Source organism: Stigmatopora argus, chromosome 12, assembly GCF_051989625.1.
Source record: "Stigmatopora argus isolate UIUO_Sarg chromosome 12, RoL_Sarg_1.0, whole genome shotgun sequence".
Taxonomy (NCBI): Eukaryota; Metazoa; Chordata; class Actinopteri; order Syngnathiformes; family Syngnathidae; genus Stigmatopora; species Stigmatopora argus.
The window spans coordinates 9,540,975-9,566,606 of record NC_135398.1 but is presented as its reverse complement, the minus strand read 5'-3'; the positions used below and the strand labels follow the sequence as shown (position 1 = coordinate 9,566,606).

General features: G+C 37.8%; 2 protein-coding genes across 2 annotated transcripts in view; one reads left to right on the top strand and one right to left on the bottom strand.

Annotated features, from left to right (window-relative positions):
* The window catches only part of dsg2l (desmoglein 2 like), a 196,452-nt gene that overhangs the window by 78,687 nt on the left and 92,133 nt on the right, over window positions 1-25,632 (bottom strand). The window contains exon 3 of the mRNA XM_077615997.1: window positions 17,103-17,349. The gene's annotated coding sequence lies outside the window, so the exon portion shown is untranslated. The remainder of the gene's footprint in view (window positions 1-17,102; window positions 17,350-25,632) is intronic.
* cdh2 (cadherin 2, type 1, N-cadherin (neuronal)) overlaps window positions 17,181-25,632 on the top strand; it is a 49,922-nt gene continuing 41,470 nt past the window's right edge. The window contains exons 1-2 of the mRNA XM_077615999.1: window positions 17,181-17,522; window positions 19,167-19,275. Coding sequence (XP_077472125.1) covers window positions 17,460-17,522; window positions 19,167-19,275 — 172 coding nt within the window. The 5' untranslated portion in view covers window positions 17,181-17,459. The remainder of the gene's footprint in view (window positions 17,523-19,166; window positions 19,276-25,632) is intronic.

The window sequence follows — 25,632 nt, the reverse complement described above, 5'->3', positions numbered from 1 at the left end:
ATAAGATTTATCTTCAGAAAGTCCAAACCGCATTGCAGCAAAACAATTAAAACCAAAGATCACAGTGTGGTTAATTAGCTTTGCAATGGCCTCTTATTGTTGTGATTTGGTCGTCGCGAGAATTACACTGGCTGCCTATGAAAACCCTTAAATGAAGTACTTAAAAGGGGAAGTATTAGCATTCTGTCCCACAATTACTATAAATTACCACAACAATTAAAGTCTACTTTGTTATGGTTATCATGAAAGGTTAACAACAGTGCATATACAGCATAAAAAGGGTGTGTTGTTTTGGGAATCATTGCCCAGTTTGGGGAATCATTGCCCACTATTTAATGGTCTTGTGACAAATGAGCTAATATACACTACTGTTTATTTGTGAGACTTTCCACCAAGACCAGACAATTGGGTATAACTGTACCTAATACCAAATGGCTGTTCCCTAATCTTATTAAAAGCTTAACAAAAGAAACCTTAAAAGATATTTGAAATCCAATTAGAAATGGTAAAGTAAAGATATTCAATATTTTTCCCACGGAATACTTCAACGTCAACTGGGGTATTAAGCAGTACTGTTGACCACCGAACTCCATTGGGAAAACCACTGGTGTGGTTAGACTGTTTTCCTCCCAAGGTTATTGTTTTACTTTGGGGGGAGCTTCTGGCTGAAATGTATCAAGAAGCAGGCATTTGAGCTTTCAGTTGTTTCAGATTGAAGTTAAAATGTCTTCTGCAAGAAGGGAAATTAAGTTGCCTTGATTCTGCATTTAGGATAACCTGGGTAACTGATGATAATTATGTTAAATTTAAAACAAAAATAATGAGATCCTCACGCTAAAATTTGTAGCATGTTAGTTCTCTAAAATGCTGATTACTTTCAGTATTATTTAAAATCACTGTCTGCCCTCAATGTACTACCGAAGAATCCGTTCGGTCAAAACTAAAATATTTTTTTTAAAACTGGAACACCACAATGTGTGGTGTCTAACATATGTCAGGAAATAAAATAAATTAAGGTACCAAACAAGAATTTCATTCACCAACCACAAACATATTCTTTTTCATAATTGTTGCTTATTCTTTGCCACGCCCTTTGGTGATAATTTGTCTATGCAAGATGCTTAAAGCACATTTGTTAGATAATTGAATATTCCCTTTTAAAATTCAAATATATTTTTATCCCCCAAAACTAAAATTAAGTAATTTCCATCCATTTTGCATTGTTATCATTTCGACTTTCCAATTGAACAATCTTTAACAGATTGTGTTTTGTGCAAGGCTAATACTATTTGATTTCTAATTGACCTGGAAAGTGCGAGCCCATTTAATGGGACGCCTGATTTTTTTTCCTCTAATGGGAAATGGCTCAAATACATCTCTTGAGTTTTGAGCCAATCACGCACAAATCCCCCTCTTCCCTCCCTGTCAGTTGTATTTCTCAAAATCCCTTCGGTGCTCAACCTCAAGTGAGGAAGTGAGATGCAAAGAAAAAAAGGCCCGATGGTTTATTGCTAGATCCAAAGCATCAAACGTTGGTGGCATCATTAGTGATATCCTGTTTACTACAGCCATGGGGGGTTGCACAACAAAACACAACCAAACTGGACTCCCACTGGACGAGATCATCAACAGATCAGCGGGACGTTAATAGCATACCAAGCACATTCCTTCTAACAAGGATACATTGTTTATAACAGTGGAGATGAAACCTTTGTATTACTGTGATGTGGATGTCCAGTGTTTTGATGATGTGTTAGAAGCCAGAGATGTTGACCAATCAATAATGTTGGCAACTAATTTGTTTTGTCTTTTTATCACTCACCACTTGGATGTGGCACAGTCACGGTGCGGAGAGAAGTTTTATCTTTTAATGAAATTCCATTAAATGGAGATTAGAGCATTGGTATTTAAAGGGGCAGCAACCATTACACACCAAGTTCATGTTTAACATTCTAATGACGGTGAATAATTGAATAAACAATTACCCTCTTAATTGCAATCAACCTCCAGATTGGAAGCTACTGATCAAAGTTGATAAGTCCGGACATATTTTTTTATACTGGATATTGCCTAACATCCTCTCTATATGCTAATAGCAAAGTATTATTTACTAAACTGCAGGTGGTGGAAAGGTGGTTATTTTATCAAAAACAACTTTTTTTTTTAAACACTGCAACTGCAGAGGAAAGTCCTGTTATGTCGCATAGAGGAAACATAAATGGGAACTTACACAGCATTGTGGAAGATTTCCAAGTGCAATCTAATTGAAAACATTCATATTATAGGAGAAGGGCCGTCTGCATTTATATGGCCTATTTAATAAAAAAAGGCACACCTATAAATGGCGTGCAATCAGACTATATCTTTAGCAGTTTAAGCATTCACTGTTGTTTAGATTCATATATATATACATGTAAATTAAGAAATATATCTTTATATATATGATAATGAAAAAATAAGTTCAAAGAACTACTTTTGCCATACCAATGAACCATGCCGTGTATATTTTGATTACCTCAAACTTGCCTTGACTTGGACTTTCATATCTGTCACTTGCATTGACCATTTGCATTTCATCCACGCACAACGCAATTGTGATACTTATAGCACATGGTGTGAACCAACCTAATGGAACCACAGAACAATTTGTATAATAGGGTACTATTCATGGAAATATGGAATGCGTGTAATAAATAGCTTTGTTTACAGATGGGCAAAAAACAAGCAAGTATGAACAGCTTTAGGACAAACGATTAACAGCAATGCTTGTGACAAGACAAACAAATGGTTTTGAATCCCAGCAAAAACTTCAAGAGCCAAAAGCAAGCTGTTTTTCTCTTTGTTGGCAAGATTAATGATCATCACAAGGCCCTTCAAGGACATTGCTAAGAGAATTCTGTTTAGCATGTCCATATGCACATATAGAAAATCGCATCAGCTATTAGAAGATAACGCATATTGCCCCTGCTTTGCATGCAGAGGATTGGTTCTGCGGGATGTCCTCTGGAGCCGCAATGTGGTTAATACAAATTAAATTAGCATCATAATATCATGTTTGTTTGTTGTGATGGTGAGGGCGGGGTAGCGTGCTGTTTGAACCATATTTAAACTTAATGCTTCTTTAAAGTTCATGCTCCAAACTGAGCTCATCTGCCACGTCTGATATGTTTAAGAAGCGGAAGATATGAAAGGATGCCAAGCAAAAAAACAAAGATTTTGTCGGCTGTTGGCCACACTTTTTGGCTTTATTTGGAGATTGCGAGTCGGGTTTGCATGAGGACAATGACGTGTATCCAGATTTGCGGATAAAAGTTTTGGCAGAAAGATGATGGCTCAATTGGCACGTGGCATTTACAGTGATCCCACCATTCTTTTGTGAATGTTCTTTCTTTGAGACTCATATGACGTCTTGACATAGGGGTTAAAAATGACACACAAAGAACCATTTTGTGCAACCCCGTAAAGCTCCAGAATGAATATACTCTGCATGTTATATGATGAATGTGATTGAATCACACACTGACAAATATTAAAGATAACAAAACACTGATCTTGCTCGATCTCAGATATTAGTATTCAAATCTAATTGCACTCAATTCCGCATCAAAACAAGGCACGGGTGAATTGAGATAGAGCATTTGAATGCAAAACTCTCATCCATCTTTTATTTGCATTTGAAAGTGACCTTCCTACAACAGTCTCAACAGAAAAGACTTTTACAAGGCCATAACTACTGTTCAAATATTTATTACAAAAACTAGTCACTATTGCTGATGTAGTATTGAGAACGTTCTGGCTTAATAGGACCTTCAGGCAACAGTGATGGTGGCACGAGAGAAATCTCAATATTAGTTGGCAGCCCTTCTCAATTATTGACAGAAAAAATGTTCAATGGCCAACTGCATGGAAATCAAGTCATTGGCGGAGAGGCTGGATAAAGAAATCATGAGTAAAGAAACACTAAAACTCTCTAGGCAACACACCCTACTCATAAATATAAATCGGTGAATTTTTACTATTAATGTGTTCACTAGTCCTCCAAGAGTCTCTTGCTTTGCTATTAAACTGCCATCCCATTTAGCCTGATCCGCCAGTGTCACGCACAGTGATGCAAAAGAACACTTTCTCCGCACAATTCTAAACTCTCGCCACAACACGACTTGTCATCACATTTGAAAGCCGGTGACAGTCATAAGCGATGAACTGTCAGGATCGATTTCGGCATGATTTCATGGCTTTTAGACTCTGCTACTCTCACATGATCAAACAAGGCCGCGGGATGTAAACTACATCAGAATGTCTCTAGGGTGAACAGTAAAACCTAGGTCTTTGAATCGTGAAAGAGTTTTGTCCCTTGCCTTAGTTGATTTAAACAGTGGAGAACAATAGCACGAATAGTTTTTCATTCATTGACTCCTCATGCCTTTTTGGGAGAAAATCTTTACTCCATGCCATATTGAAAGACTTGTAGAACCTTGTCCAACATTTCCAATGACAAAGTCTGTGGCGTTGATGGCAATAGACATCCAGTCCATTTTAACTGGCGGGCAATGGCAGTCAATGAGTTTATGTTGTTTACACGTTATTGAAAACATTGCCTAACATTAAATAGAGACATAATAGAGCCAAAATTTGATCCAAGAGCTGTGAATTTCCATTTATTCCTAAGGGAACAAATTTAAGTAGTCACGCATTGCAAGCCCTTCTAGTGAAATTTATTTTTAATCAGTGAATATCAGCACCATTTATATACGCCAACACATATAACTTAAAAGCACTTTGGTGGCAAAAGCATTAATGACCTATGGAGCTGCAACAGCGAGCAGCAATCAAGGTGACGTCTGTGTAATTTGTCCCACAGGCAGCAGTGAAGTAAAGGCGTAATGATGCGTTTATGAGAAGTCATTTCTGAACCTTCAGCATACAAAGTAAATTAGGCACCAGGGCATTAATACTTTTCCTTTTGCCCCAACTACCATGATTCGAACATTGGCATTAACAAATAGCAGGAGAAATTTAATTGAAGGTGGACGTAACCTTTTCTTACGTGAGGCCAATCAGCAGTAATGTCGCAGCGGGGGCGCAACGCTCACTTAACTGACTGGGCTGCATCACATCTAATATACATACATGTGAATTTTGGATTAGGAAAGCAAAGCGGTAAAGTGAGAGAGGCAACCTAATTAAAACTGGACCATGATTTCGTGTGTCGAAAGGTCAGCAATCAGTCTTACTGTATGCCGGGCAGCACCAAATTAACCTTGTCGGGTTAAATCAGTTTAAATATACTTGTGGGGCAGAGTTGCAGTAACCAAAGCATTGATTGAAATAGTTTTTTTTACAAAAACGACTGTGATCATGCTTTCTATTTTTAGACAACTTCGCAGTTTTGTTTATTATTATTATTTTATTAGTATTTATTTATTTTAAAAAGAGATTCGTGAATATAGCCCTGCCAAAAGAAATACTCGGTCAGCATCACGGTCGCATTTACATGGTAGAGCGAAGCACAGGCTGGAGCGCATTAGTGAGCTGAGCCGTGAGCTCGGGTGAAAGAATGTCAAGGCCATGTTGGAAGAAAGGCTCGAGTCAACTCCAAGCAATACTTTCTACCGCCAACTTTGCATTGAGATTTTTTTAAAATAAATTAAAACCAAAAATGAAATCTCAATAAGTTATAATGTATATATTATTTAAGCAAAACCTGCCAAAAATAAGCATATTTCGGCTCAATTTGCAATGTTTTCTCATGGGTACATTTAGATTATTGTGTCATGAGAGTTGTTGAAAAATCAATTGAATTACTCTTAATATTAATCAAAAAAAGAGTCAGCTGACAAAAACAATACATCACATAATTTTGTTTGTGTGTTATTCATGTATTATTAAATACTTTCATGTGATAGCAGCATATAGTTATTAATGGTCCACTTCCAAATGGGGGTTGTTTTATGTGTTCCACTGGCCCAAACTCAACCATATGTGAAATGTGTCATTTAAAATGAATATGGAACAAACAAGACAGTTGAAATGACTAGATAAAAGGTATTATATTGGTCACTTGCAATTGCAGTTTAAATCCAGCCATAGTGACAAGGATACAATTATATGATTAGAGCAACATCAAACCGTTACTATTTTTATCTCAATCATAAAAAAAGAAAACAAAAAGATAATTTCCTGCATGGTTATAATTACACATTATGTGTCCAACTGTGAAGCTGGAGCTCTGTGGTGAGTAAATTATCATAAATACAGCTTTGTCTCACATATTTCCCACAAAGTATTAAGCACATTTAATTTCATTTCTGGTTTTGAAGAGGTATTGTTTTCCTGGAACACTTTCAACTGTCCTCCCCCTAAAGTATCTTACTCAGCCAGCTACGGCCTTGATGTTGGCAGTGAATATGTGTTGGAAACACATTATCCTTGTCTTCAAGATTTTACTGCTCAAAAGATTGACTATGAATGATCTATGGAAATGTTTTTTAAAAAAGTATTACAATACCCATTATTTGCAAAACAAAGTCCATTATTTGCTGAATTTTTAGATGGCTATGTCGAGCATACTATGAGCAAACCTAGCAATTTGTTGAAGATCAGTGCCTACGCATGTTAAGAAAGCTATCCATCAAAAATTGCTTCGGCCTTGTTTTTAGTTCAAAATAAGAGCGGTCTTACTTAGTTGAAGTGTAAATGAGATTTAAGTTTAATTATCATTTGACCGAATAAAGAAAATTGAATATAGTTGTTTTTCTTACTGAAAATAACCCACTGGCACAATAAAAAATGGAACAGAAACAAAAACTTTCTTGAATGAATCAGTCACAAGAGACAACAATTAAGGAACTTCCCGCCTTCACTTCTTATGTTGAAAACTACTGAAATCTTAGGAAATGTGAAAATATACCTTACAAAAAATAACCAGTTGTTTCACTTAATTGCACGGATTTAAATTCCCTTGAGAACAGAATGACTAACATGTCTGCACCATTAAATCTCGTCAATCTAAGAACAGATGTTGCACATACCATGTATGCCATAGTACAAAGTACCATATTGTGAATTGTTAGTAGGGGTCTGCATGAAATAATTAGCATCATGGTAGATAAACCTTATAAATTAATATGGGCATTAGAGCTACCCTCCAGTAAAGCCTTTTGTCTTATTGCTACTTGGCTATAAAAAGGTTATTGCTATCCAGCCTTGTACAGTTATTGGTCTTAATATGCCCTAGATATACATTATGTCCACTGAAATATGAAAGCAAAACCCAAATATGAAATCCTTTCAATCATAATAAAATATTGGCGTTCCATAAAATACTTGTGTGTGGCTGATTCATGTAAAATGGCCTCAGCCTCGCTGACACAGCAGCTGGGAGCAAAACACTTCTTAACTTGCGTGTTTGTGTGTTGCATTCTAATGTTTGTGTCTAGGCAGGTTGTACAAGATGGCAGCAATTGTGATCCGAATTAAAATAGCACACACATTTAAATATAATTTTTTTTAAAGATAAATTTACTTCCTAATTGCCTGGGTTTTTCTGAGTGTCCTAATGTTATGGTACATTTTCTTATCTACCTAATAATAATCGGACATAGGCCCTGTTGTCAGCAACTAAGACAAACTTTTCTGACACAAGGGACTACACATTCTCTTCTAAAATACCTGGAAAGTCTGTAGATTCCATCGTAACCTAAACAGATACAGATTGAAACTGTGGCAGACACAGCAGAGCAGTCCTTTAACTAAATAAATCATCATCTCAGTTTCACAGGGGAGAGAGTGTACATTTCTGTGACCACTCTTGGTTTAACATCAACACCGTGATACATTTCCTGCCTACTTAAGAATACAGAAGAACAAGACATTTTACAGGTACGTACTTATTACTAATACCAGCATGATTGTTTATGAGGAAACCACAACGGGAAGCCAGGCAACCACAATGTGAATGGTTAACCACGCAGCCGAGGACAGATTTGGGCAGATTTGGTAAACCTGACACCCAAACTGCAATTTTCTGACTGAGGAAAGAGCAACTGAACCCCAGAAGGTACATCCTTCCTAAACCTTTTAGTATTTATCCGGCCATTCCCATAACACTGATCCTATTTTGGCACAGGAAAGACCGTATTAAGATGGAATATGCCAATACATAGCAGATGTCTACAAGTATTGTTTTGTGTTGCCACACAAATATCCATTTTAAAATGAGGTATCGTATGGCCTTTCCAAATACCATGTATATTCCAATTATGCTCATGACTGCACAGTATCCCAGTAGTTAATGATAAAATGTATAATATAGGTACTGCACATGATGAAGGTGCTGTCCAATAGAAATTTCTGAGTTGGATCAGCATACCTAGTTTTTAACATTATGATTTATGGATTAAATGGACTTGTATGAGAATGGAACACTTCATGTAGGAATTGGAGGATCGAATTATGTCAAAATTGCAGCAACATGTATCACAGTAAATCATAACTGTGATTACTCGTTATCTATCTGTCTTTAAATGAATGGTTTAACATTACAAAAGTTGATTTTCTTAAACCGCAAATTCTGCGACTCATATCTACTCAGTACATCATCTCATTCATATTACACAACATTGAAGTAAATTACATTACCCTCATTTAGACTGTTTTGCCTCATATCATTGAAGTAAATGAAATCATATGTGAATTGTAGATATAATGATATAAGTAGAGAAATAATCTAATTTGAATGGACCATACGTTGCTTTAAGCATGTGAATGTGTTGTATCACTGGCAGTGGATTATGACACGTCTCAGTGCCTCAGCGATAAATGAGATGCACACAAACATAAAAAAAAATTGGCCAGACTATCCCTGAGTCCTCAGTGACAGTCGCAGTTGTTGTCACATATGGACAAGTGGACACCTGGTTCGACTTCCTCTGCCACTTCATCCTTCACACCCTTTCTTCCCAGCAGGTTTTCTTCCGGACACTTGCTCCAGAGAGCTCAAGGTGACACGTGGCTGACTTGCCGTGTCCCCCCACCCAACTTGATGAGCCACCATTTGGCCGCCTCGTCACCCCCATGCCACCCGCTCCATCATTCCGCGTCCCTCCTCCCCTCCGCTGCAACAGCAAGGCCTTTGTTGTTTTTTGTGCTACACTAACTATGAGGGGCAGGTTGACTCACTTCCAGCTCACTGACACAATCATTCACTGCTTGTATTGGGAATTGTGTGTGCGTGAGCCACAGGGCCAATGCCTGTTAGACAGACTGGCTTATTTTTTTCAGTCTCAATTTTGCAGGGTCAGCGGAGAATGCAGCCAAGCCACTGCAGTGATCGAGCGAATCAATGGAAGCCAATTAGACACTATCAAAAAAAGGTTAGAGGAATGAAGCCCTGCACTATAAAAGAGAGGAATAAAAAAATATATATAGTATGATCCCCCCAAAAAATGCCACTAGAAAGGAAGCGAGAAAAAAAATCATTCTTTGCAGTCCCTATTCAACCAATGAAGCAAATAATCTGAAGCAAGTTCTGAATGGGATGTTACAAGTCAGACATGAGTCAAAAAAGTAGTGCTGCAAATAAAGCAGGATTTACACTACTGGTATAAATGCCTCATTCAGATTTTTATTTCTAAAATGTTCTGCTATTTTCTTGAAAACAGCATACTTTTGGCAGCCATTTTTGTTAACTGGTGAGAAAATGCAGTATTATTATCATTTTGAAGAATGGATGATCCTCTAATGTAACATATTTAAGAGTGAATGTATACAGTATACAATTTCAACAAATGAAAATAATATTCCATGCCGCCCCCTAACCATTACCGCTGCACATATCCCATTACTAAAGACAAAAGTATCAGGATTGTCATTTGAACCATGCAGGGTATATTTAGCCTCAGTGAGTGTACAAAACTACTCAAGATTGACTTTTTGAGATGACAATCATGTGGAAGGATAGTGAAGTGTGTGTGCATGCATTTGTGTATGTGGTGAAGGGTGGGAATAAAATGCAATATGTCTCATGATCACCTCCTGAGTGAGCCAAATTAGCAACCTGCCCTGAACATCTGCTCTGCTTGAGTAAAACGCCTTTTTAGAAGTCATATACTATACATACTGTGTGGTCCAAAAAGGTCATTAAATACTTAAATGAAGATGAATTATAATAAATAAAAGATCAGTCATGAGATATATTGCCACTTTATAATTAAGGTATTTTCAAGTATTCCTATTTTGTATTAGTATTAACTAGTACCTTATTATTTAAAGTAAAATCCACTGTGCTATATATTGATGGACGAAGAATCTACTTTGTACTCCAATCTCCAGCTTTTTATATATATATATATATATATATATATATATATATATATATATATATATATATATATATATATATATATATATATATATATATATATATATTTTATATTTACATTTATTTAGCTATTTATATATAATAACAAGAAGAAGATTTAAAACAAAACAAAACAACAACAACTCACAACTGAGTGTTGTTGGGGTCATTTTTCACGAGCACACATGCTTGGAACATTTGGTGTTTTCCTCGTCATATTAAGCCCCAGGAAAGACAAATTAAAAGAGTAAAAATACTCATAGCAATTTCAACTGGGTCTTTGTACTGTCTGATACTCGAAATAACTCAACATTTTCTTGCTTTTAATTTACTATAGCCATACCAATTTTAATCCTGTTAATGAGCACACTGCACATCTTCACAGTTGTTCAAACCTGGAGCGCAAACAAGCTTAGGATAGAACTCATTATTCACACATTGTTAACAAGCTCCAGTGCCGCTTGCGTAAAAATGGCTATTACAACTGTTAATTATCCCTACCATTAAGATTATTAATAAAAATGCCAGTTTTTGATGAGAAAAGGCATCCGTGTATTGGCCCAACTGCCTTGCCGTTAACACGAAAGCCACGCTGAGTGCATGAATCTGAGGGGAGGATGAGAATAGATCACCTAATTCGCCAACAAATTTATCAAGGACCCATTGTCTAGACAAGTGCAAATGAAGTTAGAAAAGGCCAGGCACACAGTCAGAGTTGACCAACACTTTGGCCTTTTTTGCAAATCAATAGTGAAATTCACCACACAGCTTCAAATATCACAGGCGTGTACACAGCTCTGCAGACACAAAATGTAATAGCTATTTACATGTGCTATCTTTTCAACTTGACATAGTAAATAGAACATTGCTCATTATCCAGGAATATTGTTGAATGCACTATTCAATGGTTGACTTTTTGCTAGCATTTCAGAGGCAATAGTGGTAATCAGACACAACTATCAACCCATATGAAATTCTAATTTTAACAAGATGAATTAACTCATTCGAGGCCAATGATGGAAAAAACACACACTCAAGCAATCAACTTGCACTGGGAGAGGGGCAGGGATCCATTTGAAATGGAAGGGTAGGTCGAAAATTATCCATGTCAGCAATCCAAATTTTCTAGAATACCATTAGCAGTGAATATAGTAAAAGTCTCATCTATGCTCTAATAATTCATTCATTTTCTGGCACCATTTATCCTCAAGGGTGACAGGGTGCTAGAGCTTATCCCAGCTGACATTGGACGAAAGCAGGACTACCCCCTGAACTGGTTGCTGATCAGTCACGGGGCACGTCCAGAGACAGACAACCATCCACACCATCTAAATTCTATTTTATTGTATTTATACATATATTGGGTTGTTTCTACTGAAATTGTGAAAATAGAAAAACAAAATTAACCTATTGGGCGGAACACAATGAAAAATAAATGACAAATGAAAGTGAAGCCTACCACTTTGATGTGCCATTTCTAATCAACATATGTTTTTAATTCAAAGACATACCAATAATTATTTGCTCTCGCATTGAGCTCTTTCGCAGTTCAACGCGATTTTCCCTTAATAAGGCAATCAATCGTTATTTGATCTGCGGGAGGCGTAACGGAGTGCAGCAGCCAGACGTGTGCTCTGACATTCCTCCTTGCAAAGGCTACAAAATCAAACTGTTAAATTGGTGTAGACAAGAAGTAGAAGAACACACTGAATGTTGCCAGCGATGCCGCTTGATCTTACAACGCAACCCTAATTTTTGGTCAGGGGAGTGGTACTAAACTGCTTTAAAGTAGGCTTCGTCTTTTCATTGAAAAACAGCACTTTTCATGTCCTGCACTCAAACTTTGCTTGGATGAATTACTCACATTTCTCCCTACATCGTGAATGCTATTTGGCTCCATTGTTCCAACAGCAGATGAGATTGAATGGGCCGATTTGGCACAAGAGGAGAATAATCAGGTATGCCTTTGGTCCTCTGAGACACCTTATTGAATGCAAAACAATGACTCTTCAATTGATAACGGCTCTGAAGAACAGGCCACGGCTTCCCTCGCACTAATTTGTTCCAAAGCAACCTTTTGACGTGTGTGGGTTTGGCAATGACAAGGTAATTAGGCAAATGTTGAGTGGGGTCAAAATATCTGTGTTTATACAAAATGAAAAGTGGAGACATATTAGGGCCACAAAGGAAATAAAAAATGACACGGAGATATTGAAACTGTAAATTCATGACACTAAGGTAGTATATTTTATAGGTAAAAATGTGCATATTGTTGAGATTGAAGTCATATTTGGCATTAATTGACAACTGTATACCTTCCAAACCATATTTACTGGGAATACTGGTCTTGATGATTCACACATTTATCGCTGTTAATGGAAGCCAATGACTTATTGTATTCCTAAAAAGTTGTGATTTCAAATAGGAACAAAAAGGGTTATATATTTTTGAAACTCTAGTCATAGGAAATGTATAAGGGTGTAAACGGGGGTACCCCCACTTCCCGCCTATAGTTAGCTGGGATAGGCCCTGGCACCTCTGTGACCCCTGTGAGGATAAGCGGCATGGAAAATGAATGAAATTCATATGAAAACAGTCAAACACAACATTTTGACAAGTAAATTTTAAATTCTGAGTATGGCTCTCAAGCAATAAGATATGAAAATATGAATTGTTTATGGCTCTCCCTGTCCAAAAGGTTCCCGACCCCTGTTCTAGAGCCATCACTGACCATGAATGATTTAACTACTGATGATGTTTTAAGTAACATTTTAACATTCAGCAGTGCCAAAAATGATAATGGCTTGACCACCATAAGTTACTAAGAGTCAAAGGTTAAAGTAAAACACACAAGGAATGATCATCCTTCGGTGCTGGCTAAAATGAGGTCCACTAAATATGTATTGTGACAGTTGGAGGTCAGGATTTGTACGACACTTGAGAAATTTCCCGCAGAAAGTCCTAGTTTCTCAAATTTCAAAACATTTGACATTGGCAGCTCTGCTGTATCTTCCCATGACGCAATGCTTTGAGTTCACCAAAATAATTTCTCATGAAATCAGCATAACAAAAAGGGATGTGTGCATACTCTGTTGGAGAAGTTCATCTATATTTGGCTTTTGCTTTGCCTCGCACCAAGTGTGACCTGCTTCAACACAATGTCAGCATGAAGAAGTGAACGTGAAAGCGTTGCTGACCTTGTTGTGTTTTCTTCCACTGTCATCAACTGCGCTGCAGTGCCACAAGCTACAGTACAAAGTGGGGTGCCTCAAGGGCTCAGCCACCGGCCCCCTCGGGGACCCTTGGACATTCTCGCTTATGAGAGTCAAGCGCAGTGTCAGCAAGGCAGTGGACATGAATCACACGGCCGCCTCCATTGACGCTATCTTGTCTGGGCGGGGGCGCGAGAATATATAACCCATAAACTGCACAACAACCTTGGCGTCTCCTTTGACTGTGCATTTTACACCAAATTGTTTTGATGAAACACGAAACGGGCCCGTGCGCCGATTGAACCGTGCTTACACCAAATTAGATCGCCGGACGGCTGTTCGCCCTCGAAGGCATGGATGAAAGATAGCCTCTTTCAGCATTAATCAAAGAGATGAAGCAGTTTGATCCACTCTCAATTAGATTAGATTAAATAGATTGAAGAATTTGTTTAAAATGTGATACCAATTCTCAACAGGTCATTCGACTTGATCTCTTCCTCGCCTCTAGCCACAGTGAATCTGAATGCCTTTGACAAGAAACACCACCTTGTCATATTTAGTAATTGTTTTAACTATAGAAACTATCCCACTTCAGTATGGTGATTGATTTGAAATTGACAGTTTCTTTATGTTTGGATAGAGATGGCAAGGTTACAATGTAATTTATCCAATCCAAGCAAGTGTTTTTTGTTGTGTTGATATCTAGTAGAGAGTTTTCTTTTGCTTCTCGCACCAGCTTCATTTGCATTAAATAGTGCCTCTAATTATTTCAAAACATGTACTACCAGGCGTGATAATCAATGACATGAGTGCAAGGAAGCACAAATCACTTGTTACCAGCAGTGAGCAATGTTCTTCCTGTATGTGAAGACTGAAAGTGGGATGCAATAACACTCGCTGTTTGCTTACAATTACAATTTAGCCTCTGGGCCGGATAGTTTGATTTGTGAGGAGGAGGAGGAGCAGCAGGTGATTAGCATTGCACCCAACTCTTTCTCCCTTGAAAAGCCAATGAAGATTTCGAATAAAAGTTTTGGAAAATTCAGTCGCTGTTGTTTGTCAGAGATGATTTAAAAATCACAATATTTTAAAGAAGTGTCAAAAACTATACACTACACCTCTCAGTAGTTAATTAGGTATCAGCTGCAAAGCTAAGGTATTTCAACTTTTATTAATAGAGCATTGGCAGATAATGTAAGGGGAATTATTCATTGCATATTTTAGTAGTGCATGAATAAAGGCCGTTTACAGGAATGAATAGAATGGGACAGTAATGAGCACAAAAGCCAATTCATATTTTCATCAACTTCAGCATTTAACACCACTATCATAAATGTTAATTTGTGAAGTCAAAAATTTAAGAACTGTTTTAAGTAAGGTTAACATTTAAAAATATATATAGATATATATATCGATGGTGCAATATGATTTGGGGTCATCTGTTTAATTTTACTATCACTGAATATACTTGGCCATACACAAATTTGCAATATTATTTGTTGAACACTCTAAATTGTTCCTAGGCAGTGTTGATACTCCATTCAATGATAGAAGTTAATCTTATTTTTAAAGTATACTATATATTTCATTTTTCACGCAGCTTTTCCTCATGAGCCACCAAACAGGATGCTTGAGAAGTTTGGGCCCTAAAACGGAACTTCAGCATAAACAGGAACACTACTGAAAAGGATATCACAGAATGGATTCACCAGTACATTCAGAAACCATTCAGAAACCAAAAACCATCCACAGCGCCAAATGCCGTTCCCAGATGAAATTCTATACTGCAAAGAATGTGCCTTTTCTACAACGGGCTCTAGGAGCAGTATTTGAAATTCTTTATGGAAAACTGGGATGCCATGCCATCCAGACTGAAGAGGACAAAAAGAAGCCATGTTCTTAACAGGGCTCAGTTCAAAAGCCAGCATCTGTGATGGTAGCGGGTGGCATGAGTGTGTGTGGCATGGGCAACTTGCACATCTTCAAGGGCAATGCCGAAAGGGTATCAACTTTTAAAACTGAGGTGTTGCAACACAGAGAAGTGTCTAAGTTTGTTTCCCATATGGATTGACTACATAAGACTATTTACAATAGGAGATAACATATTCAACACATGTAATAATCTTTTGCCTGACAAAGATAATGTAGCCAACCAGTTAGTGTTTTTAGTCAACATCTTAATTCAATGATTGTGCACTCAGGCCAAATTAAGAATAGAAACCAATAAAAGGTGGTAAAAGCTATAACTATAAATGTAACTACAAATAAGTAGAACTTTGACTTAGTTGTCCTGACAACCTATGATAATTCTCCAATGCTATGATTCTGGAACATTTGATTTTTTGTCTTCGTAAAATTAACTGAAATAAAATCACGTTAATCGGAAATGTGCCTTTGATTTAACGAAGCTCATCTTGTAAATCCAAATACAGCAACGTGTTAGAGGAAAGATGAAAAGAACACCAAATATTCTTCATTGTTGTCTATTGTATACTGTTCCACATTCCTCTTTTTTGTTGAAGTCGTTGGCTGGTAACACTATGACGCACTGCAATGATGTCACTGTGTTTGTATAGCTGATCTATTTGGCAGCCTGCTTGCCCAAACAACCCAGTTATTCAAAATCTCTTGCTAACTATCAAAAAGACACAATGTTACAAATATGTCCTAATAGCTTACTAATATGCACAGAACCAAGATTTAAAAATTGAACTTTAGTAAAAAGCTGGTAAGAAATATTGTTGGATGCAAATGACTACAGTAAACTCCTACCCCGTGGATTATGGGTAATCATTTTAATGAATAGATTATTCATTTAATTATTTTGTTTGTTTCAGGTAAAATGCATGATTTCACTTTTTCATAGCCAAAGATATATCATTTTAAAGGCCAAAACTTAGTCTGTAGAGACATAAAAAAATGTAAAAAAAAACATGTTTTAATTGAAAAAAATATTTAAATTATCTTATTTCATAAAACAAAGAAAAAATATTTTAGTATGTGTGTTGTAAGCTAAAAATTGTGTTTGTTTGGCTTGTCTATTTTTATTTGTCTTTAATTGAAAACATTTAATTAGTTTTGAACCGATAATGACAAATGCCTGAAACTGTCTTTTTCAAAAGTGCTGTTGTGTTTCCAAACAAATAAAAAAATCTGTTGTTTTAAATGGCCCCTGGAAAGATTTTTTTTTAATCTTGATTTTTGTAATAAACCAATTATGTGTTCATCCTTTTTGTATTTAAATGAAAACATTTTTTTCTACTTTTTAATACTTTTCAAAGAACAGTGCCCCCCTCTCTCAAACCCCACCCCTACTCTAAATCCCTCAAACACCCAGCCAACCAATTGGTTAAGAGCAGAATGAGGCCGTTGCAATCTGATTGGACAATCCAGAGGGGCTTTGACGTCATCTCTAATTTCCTCTTTGAAAAACCTCTTGATCTCTTTGATATCTTTGATCATTAAAGACTTAAAATTTAAAAAAAAACATTTTTTTTTGCAGTTTTCTCCCAAACCGGACCGATATTTACCTTTTTTTGCTTGGCGTGTTGTATGACAGACCTCTCTCCAACCAGTTAAGCGACGTGTGACCAGTAGGGAGAGACAGTGAGAGAAGTGTGTTCTCCGGGATTGGACCAAGGCTCGCCTTTTGTGTTGCGGTGGAGTGGAAGGAAGGGAGAGGAGGAGAGTTGCAGCAGCTTCAGTACCAGCCAGTGCTTCTCCCGGATACGCTCCACGGCGGAGGCTGCTACGGCCGAAGACGCGACAGCCGTTCGTCTAAAGAAACAAACCAAAAAAAGAGAGATCGGGTTACCCCCTTATTTTTGCCCAACGAGAGGGATTGAGGTTGTCATTTTCCAAGAGGATTTTACACGAGAGAAAAAAAAATGCACCCACAACGGGAGGGCAGCGACGGGCTGCTCCTGCTGGCGCTCCTGGCAGTACTGCAGGTAATTTCCGAGCACCGAGCGGGACACTTTGGTCCTATTTTGTGCACCTTGCTGTTTAAACGGGGATGCGGTTACTTAGTTTCACGCGAACTAAGCTCTTTTTCTTTCTTTTTGTCTCTGTTCTGAACAATCAACGCTGTAAAACGGACACAATAAACGGCTTTTCGGTGGCGCGTGTCGTCGGTGCTAGCTTAACATTTGGAGCTCCCGTTTATTTGAACTACGACAAAACATCAAACATGTAATATACAACGATATTCATCAAACACGGAATGTTTAGCGTTGAATATGCGTGTGGAAGTTGAAGTGTTGTACGCGGTTAACCAAGATCGAAAGCTCTCAAGTTTATTATAAAGCCTCAGGCTCGGATGGGAAGTTGATTGCATCATTAATACAGTGTTAATAACGTCTTTTCTTGTGGAATAAGTAGTTCAGATCTTAAAATGTATGTAGTCCTAATTGTAGCTTAATGCCAAAATAAACAAATAAACAATCAAACCTAAAAAAGACATTGAACTGTGGTCAATGTTGCCCCACCACACGCAACAGGGTTGAGGCTTATGGGGGGAGGCTTAAAGGCAAAATGAGTGCACACACAGCAGGGGTACAATATTAAGCACAAAGGAATAATATTGCAATATTTTAAGATGGAATACTGGTCAAATGCTGTTTTTCCACTTTTTAATTTTTTGTGTGTGTGTTTATTACATAGTAAGGAAACCTTGAGCTTGTGCGCCATATATTGGGTTGAGAAAATGCATTCGACATGGTCTGCAGTGCAATTCTAAATGTTTAAGAGAATCATAAAATGCAATAAACATGCCCCCTGATAAGAAAACCTATGCTTTTCCTATAGTATCCCAGCTAGTCTACCCCCTCCCTTGTTCAATCTAAATTCCTCTGATTAAGCAGTGGCACTAATAGTCAGTGTTTTTTTTTCTTTTCCACACAGGGGTCCCCTCTTTCCTTTTGTATTCTTCACATAGTTCATGCTATGAGAAAAGGGGTCACATTTGGCAGATGAGATGAATCAAAGCTGAGGTTATGTTTAGGGAGTGGTAGATTATGTTTGAAAATTGCTTCAGTACTCCTCAAAATTCGGGAAGATAAATCCTTGATATCTTCTGTTTAATCGGGATGAGTCATTTCAAGTGTGGGGGTGTACTTAAATTCCAGTATAATCCACAATTGGTCAGTGTTAAATCTGGATTTTCTTTGTCTTTATTTATTTTTTAGTTTTTTGGATTGGCTAATATAAGGTAACAATAGGGGGGATTGTCGACGGGTATGTTCCATAGCCGTGTTCCTGTTCTTGAAAAGTATACAGCTAGTGTTGATCAGAAAAGCCGACACTGAGGCTTGGCAGCAACACCAGCCTGTGCCTAGGCCCCTCCGCTGGGACAAATGGAGCTTGTTCTTGCCCAGCCATGCTTTTTGGCTAATGCTTAACCCTTTTGGCCTCATTATCCTAATTGCAGTGCCTGCTATAAAAACAACAGATGCTTTTGTACAACTGAGGGAAGTGGCAGAGGGTGGGGGATCCAAAACGTGAGCAAGAGGTTTCAGGGATGACGTAGAGGGGAATTTTTGGGGATTGATTTATGACTGATTGTAGCGCTGCTTCACCTTCTCCTTCCACCACAGATTGCAGCAGAATGCGGGGTCATCCCACCATGCAGGCCTGGTTTCTCTGAAGATATATACAAGGTCAGCCTGCCAGATATCATAGAGATGGGACAGCCCCTTTTCACTGGTGAGTGTTGAACTCCCCCATTCAATCTGTATGTTTCACTACGCACCCATGTTGTGTTTTATGGTATTCCCGTGCAGAACATACCCCCCAAATTTTTAAATTACCCACTGAGTAGCTACTTTGGATGTTGTTTGCCTCATAAACCAGCTCACATATGGTTCACATTTAACCTACACCATTTGCTTACATGTTCCTATATATTTCATTGTCAGCAGAAGCCTATGTGCAGGGTGCCGCTTGTTCGTAAAAAGGGAATGTATACATTGTGGCTAACACCCTCTGCAATTTGCATCTTTAACGGAGAGATCATGTTGGGCAGATAATGAAAATCCATTTTACGCATTTTGATTCCTTTGCAACTTTAATGATGCAATTAATGTTTCGACATTATGTGCACAGCACTAGAACCTCAGTGCAAATGAGTCATTTTTGTTCAGAGAATAAAGTTAGATTGTCACGGAAAAAGGCAAAAACTGTGTTTTAACATTTTAAGAATATAGGCATTATTGTGCGACAATGAAGATGTAGTAAAAGAACATACACTTAAGTTATTATTTTCCTCTAGTAGCCTTAAAAACAGTTACCTTATATTTCTATTATTACAATAATGTCACCACACTTGTAGAAATACCCTTTCATTGTCCTAATGTATAAAATGTAAGTGGGTGCTTGTGTGTGTTGCAATATGGGGGCGCAGATTGTGTGGGCAATTGTGTCTTGGAAACTGCCAATACTTGTATTTTCAGCACGAAAATACTGTTCTTTGATTTCCTCTGATGTTTTTAAGATGAGATGCAAATATTGCTAACATTATACCCCGATGTTCTCGAGAGATGATGGTAGCAGTTGTCATCTCCCTTCACAGTGAGCAATAAACCTTCTTGAATCTGAAATTGCAGGACAAATACTGCAATCCTAGAAGAATACCATTAGTTTTTTCACGTTTTGTGGAAGATACGTACGTTTTTTTCTTGAATTTCATTCATATAGGTCCAAATTAATTTTGTTTAGCGTTTTATCTGTTTATCTTTTCTCTATTTTAAAATAATTGAAAGTATCGGGCTGAATTTGCTTACGTCGTGACGTCACGCGCCGACGCAGTAGCCATTTTTGTCGTGATGCCATCGTGTCATGGCGCTGTCAATTTGCAGTTTTTTTGCATGTCGTGTTTTTTTACATGTCGTGTTTTTATGCGCATATAAGCCGTGCCCTCGATTCAGTCATCATTTTTTGTGCGACAAAAGTGGCATATACGCGAGTAAATACGATACTTGCAAAATTACAGGAGTTATATATATATAGTTATATATATATATATATTTATATATATATAGTTATATATATATATTTATATATATATATATATATATATATATATATATATATATATATATATATATATATATATATATATATATATATATATATATATATATATATAAATTACCCTAAAGATGCACTGGGCTCGTCAAGTTACAATTTAGTAAGAAACACTGAAGCACTCAATGTCAGTCGTTATGAGCAACCCGGTCTTATTAAAGAACTTTTTGCTCCGTAAAAAACAATTTTTCATGACTCACTGTGGCTTTTATCCCTAATATAAAATAGACACAACTTTTCCTCATCTAATTGTGTGGGTTTTACTTTCTAAAAAGTGCATTTTTGTATTTTGTTCTTTCTTGTTCAGCCCCAACACTTCCTAATTATAGCAAAAGAATAGGGCTGGTGTTTATAATAGATCAGTTTCTGTAGAATTTTACATTAAGTTGTTTAAAAAATATTTCCATCATTATCTCCACTTATCGATTGAACTGCAAAAAAGACGAACAGCACGGCTTTTACTGGCTTAACGAGGATGCAACTACTGTGAAGCCACACATTGGTCTTACAGAGAGTAATAAAAGTGGAATATAACACCAGTGTGCCATTAGTTAGGTTACAGCCTTGAGGTCATTTAGGCCAAAAAAAATTCTCGCCTGTGTTGGATTTCACAGTATGTGCCTAAAAGTTGCATGCTGCTGCTGGTGTGATTCCGCTGGCGGAGGAAGGGAGATAGAAATGACAAGACATGAGGAAAAGTTCTGAAATGGGTGGCTGCTGCTTTCACTCAGCTTTACCCAAAGAACACGTTTCTGTTTGATCCTGCAAGTGATGGATTTGCCTCTGCCGGCTTGTGGATGAGCCGTGACCGTGGGTAATCAAGTTCTCTTTATTTTGTACCCCCCTCGCCATCCGCACACACACTACCTCTTTTATAGTTGCTTCACCGTCCCATCCCCCAAAGCGGCTTGTTGTACTAGAGATTTCCTTGACAGAGAGGGGCACTCCTGTGTCATTGTAATGCGGCCTAGCATCTCAGCAGCGTGGGATGATGTTAATGAAAGTGCATTCTCCAGTGGAAGGCTCCTGCCATGTCTTGGGAGAGACAAAAAGCCCCCACAGTTAAGAGTTTTGCCAAGTTTTTCAATTTTGCCTTCCCCATGCTGTTTTGGATATTGTTTTTTGAGCAACGCATAGCAAGTTACTCTCACATCACTAAGTTAGCCAATTTCCCCCTGAGATGTCTTCATTGATAAATAGAAAGTGTTAAGAGTCATTTGTGCTAGGCTTACGTCTTCAGTCAGGACAAATAAGAGCACATGGGCTTTGCTGTTTTTTGTTACTTTTCTTTGGCTATTGAAACTCGTTTGAAATGGGATTGACTGTGTTGAATTTCAGTAAGGTTGTTCTGTTCCTAATAGTGGCTTCCCTAACATGTTCAAACTACAAAGCAAAAGTAAACTGTTAAACATTGCTGCCTTGTGTAATTGTTGTCTTTCCTTTTAAGCTGATTGAGGGAATATACAGCCTGAGGTGTGTCAAAAGGTGGAAATGGTGGTACTTCACTTGTAAACAACACACATTGTATGCACTAAATTGAAGACTTCCTGTGGATTTGATGTTGGCAAGGGGTGGCTGGCTAGCCAGCACAGTTGATTCCAAGATTTAATCACGTTCCTTGGGGGTGTCCTCTAGACTTTAACCATCAGCAGGCCAAGTGACACTGTATTGATTTTCAATACAAATACATTTTAAAGTTAGATGGCAGAGCGATATGAATAAAAGCCAGGAAAGACTTACTCAGGTATTTTTTGTTTTAAAAACTATTCTCCAGTCTGGTGAAAGGAGCTATTGCCCATTGTTACCCGACAATCCATGACAATCTCTGTGCCTCTATGACCTTTACTTTTCTAGGATAGTATGTTTGATCTGGCCTGATAAAGAAATAAACTCAAACTAAAATAGTTATTTATTAATAGTATTATAGGGACAAAGATAAGCTATATTGTAGTTATGTGATTAATCAACGTGTTTAACAAATGCTATTCAATTTCAGGTAGGTCATGGTAGTGGGTCGTTCGCCCCCTCGATGGAATTCTAGTGTCTTGTGAGAACTGATATGCATTGTGCTGTTTTTATCCAGAGAGGGTCTGAAAACTAGAGAAATTGTGCCAGTTAGAGGCTCTTAAAACATTATTCAGAGGTTTCCCTCCCTAAAAACTGGGTTAATGAAAAGGCCAAACGACTCTCGTGCATCCATTCATACACTCTTGCTTTCTTTCCCAAGGCAAGCTTTTGTGGAGGAAAAGCAGTATGTTTATTGTCTGCCTTTGCATCTCAGTAAAGCCTTTCCTTATAGGGGTGTCAGAACTTGGAGGAGGGGTATTGCACTTTCCATCTTAACTCAAACAACTGCAACATTAGGCTTGATTCAGGGGCACTTACTTTCTGATGCTCAAACCTAATAAACATAATGACCTATTACAGTTTTGTGTGCATAAGACAACTCTCTGTTTGAACAATGTCAGAATTGCGCTTGAAAAAGATATGGCACTCATGGCATATAGTAGGAGGCAGTGCAGTTTTATAAAGGCAGAGCCGATACACACATTCCCTTGAAAACATCCTAAACTCAGGTGACCTGTCAATACAACCGACATAGGTTTTTTTAACATTTCTGGCAGGGAGTAGGAAAATGCAGCCTGGCGGTGAGTATTACTACTTTGCATTACACAGGACTACAAAATGGCAAAATAGTCTCCTCTCTGTTATATTAAATTATTCTAAATGTATAATATTATTGTATATATGTTTTATAGTAATGTAACTTGGGAGCCATCCTAATCTAACTGCACATGTATCCAAGGACACTTGAGTTGTTTGTTCTTATACTAGTAATAAATACAGAGCTTTTTTTGTATGAACTTGGCATTTAAGAGTGTTTGTGTATGTGTAAAAAGAAGGAAATAATGACGTATACGTAGTATTTTTTATTCCTACCACACAATTTTACTGCACACCACTGTCTCTGCCAGCCTTCCATATACTATTCTTTCACTCTGTTGCTGACGCAATTATTGCATGAATTCCGATTTGAGAGAATTAAACGTTCAGACTGATTCTCAAAATTGTGACCCAGATCAGATTAAAAACCACATACGAAAGCAGCCTAGATCGGATCTGAAAATTTCCACTTCTATGCGACTTATTCTGTCCAGGCAGTCTAGAAAAGTGTCACGCCCGAGCTAGATAAAGGCAAAAAAAGAGGATTGGGTCACTTTAGCCTTTGGTGCCCTTGGACTTCGTGTCAGAAATACAGACATGTCCTAGTGCTAGTCCTAATAATCCCTCACAAGTTCTGTAAAACTACGATCAGTTAAAATGTTATGTTTGCATTGTTAGCACAACAAACCATTAAAATAAACTAAAATGTTTTCTTGTGAAGTTCTCCACTTTGCATAGACTGTGTTGTTTCACTACCCGATCCCCTGTTAATACAGCTGTGGCCACTTAGATATATTTGCGGGGGGGGACTTGTTTGGTGAGACGTGACCCCGCTCGACCCTCTCCTGTAAACTGGGCCAAGTACTTATTGAGCTACTCAAGCCGTTTTCCTACTCAGAGACTGCTCGTGACATTAGACGAGCAATCGTGATCAGGTCCGGGTGAACGGATGGGCAGGCAAACAAGGTCAGACACATGGGTGGGCATGGCTTGCTACATGTCAGACCAATGCGACAGATACGTATTTGCATCTCCACCACTGGCTTCCATGCTTCAAGGTGAGAAATTTTTGAGAGCTATGTTGAGAATGTATGTAATAACACCAGGTGATCCACAAATATACCAGCCTTTTGGAAAAAAGTCCAGTTGCCTCTTTTAATTTATTGCACAACAGAACTATGTAATTTATTTCATATATGGATACCATTTTTCCTGTTCAAGGTTATGCTAAACTGTAGACTGAGTATATAATATGGGAGGACGTGACTATCCAATCAAACGGAGCACATACTTAAGAGATAAATCACCATTCACACAGACATTCAAGCATAAGGACAATTTAAATCTCTCCAATGGACCCATGCACACTATTTGAAATGTGAGGGGAAGCCAATAGTACCAACAGAAAATGCAATGTGCCCACAGGAGTGACTTAACCGAGACTCAAACCCAGAACCTCTCATCTGTGAGGCAGATGTGTAAACCACTTGGTTTATTGTGCTCCCCACTGTAACTAAGTAACTAATGAAAGGGAAGTAGGATAAACATATGTCTGAAACTAAAATTCAGACTGCAGTGATTCAGCCAGCTTTCTCAAGTCTTCCACATAATGTCTCAAGAACACACATCTGACATAACCCACATTTTGGGATTTGTAAACACATCTGACGCAAAACACACTTTCATCAAATGTGTGTGTGAATTGTCTTACATGCATGTCTAACACGCTTTGCATTTGAAATACACAATGTGTAGATCTTTTTGAGACTCATCTCGGGTAGCAGAGAAACATACATGCATTTTTTTTTATTAATGGTGCATAGCCGTCTGTAGCCGATCACATGGGTTGGGATGTTGCGTCACATCACTGCTGCCGCCGGGTAACACGACCCTTCAAATCAAGTTGTTTTCGAATTTGCACATTTCAAACTAAATACTTCAAGCCTTCTAGCTCATACAACATTTTAGATGTTTACGTAGTACTTGTAATTTTTTTTACGTTCCATTTTTTTCTCACAGATTAAACAAAATAAGTACAACATGAACCACTGAGAAGTTTCTTGCATTTTCTTATTAGTCTGGTCTCTGCTGTGTTTCTACAATTCTGTGTCATTGTAGAACATGAAGAGTAACCAACCCCCATGGCCATTCATCCTACATCTCCAACGACGTCTTACGTTCCCTTTCATTAAACTAGTGTTCATATCATCACTCCATTGACTCCATACCCTTATTTTTTTCCTCGAAGTAAATCAATACATGCAGGTCTTTGTTTGCTGTGATCAATATATATGTAATGAAGGCAGTGCGCCA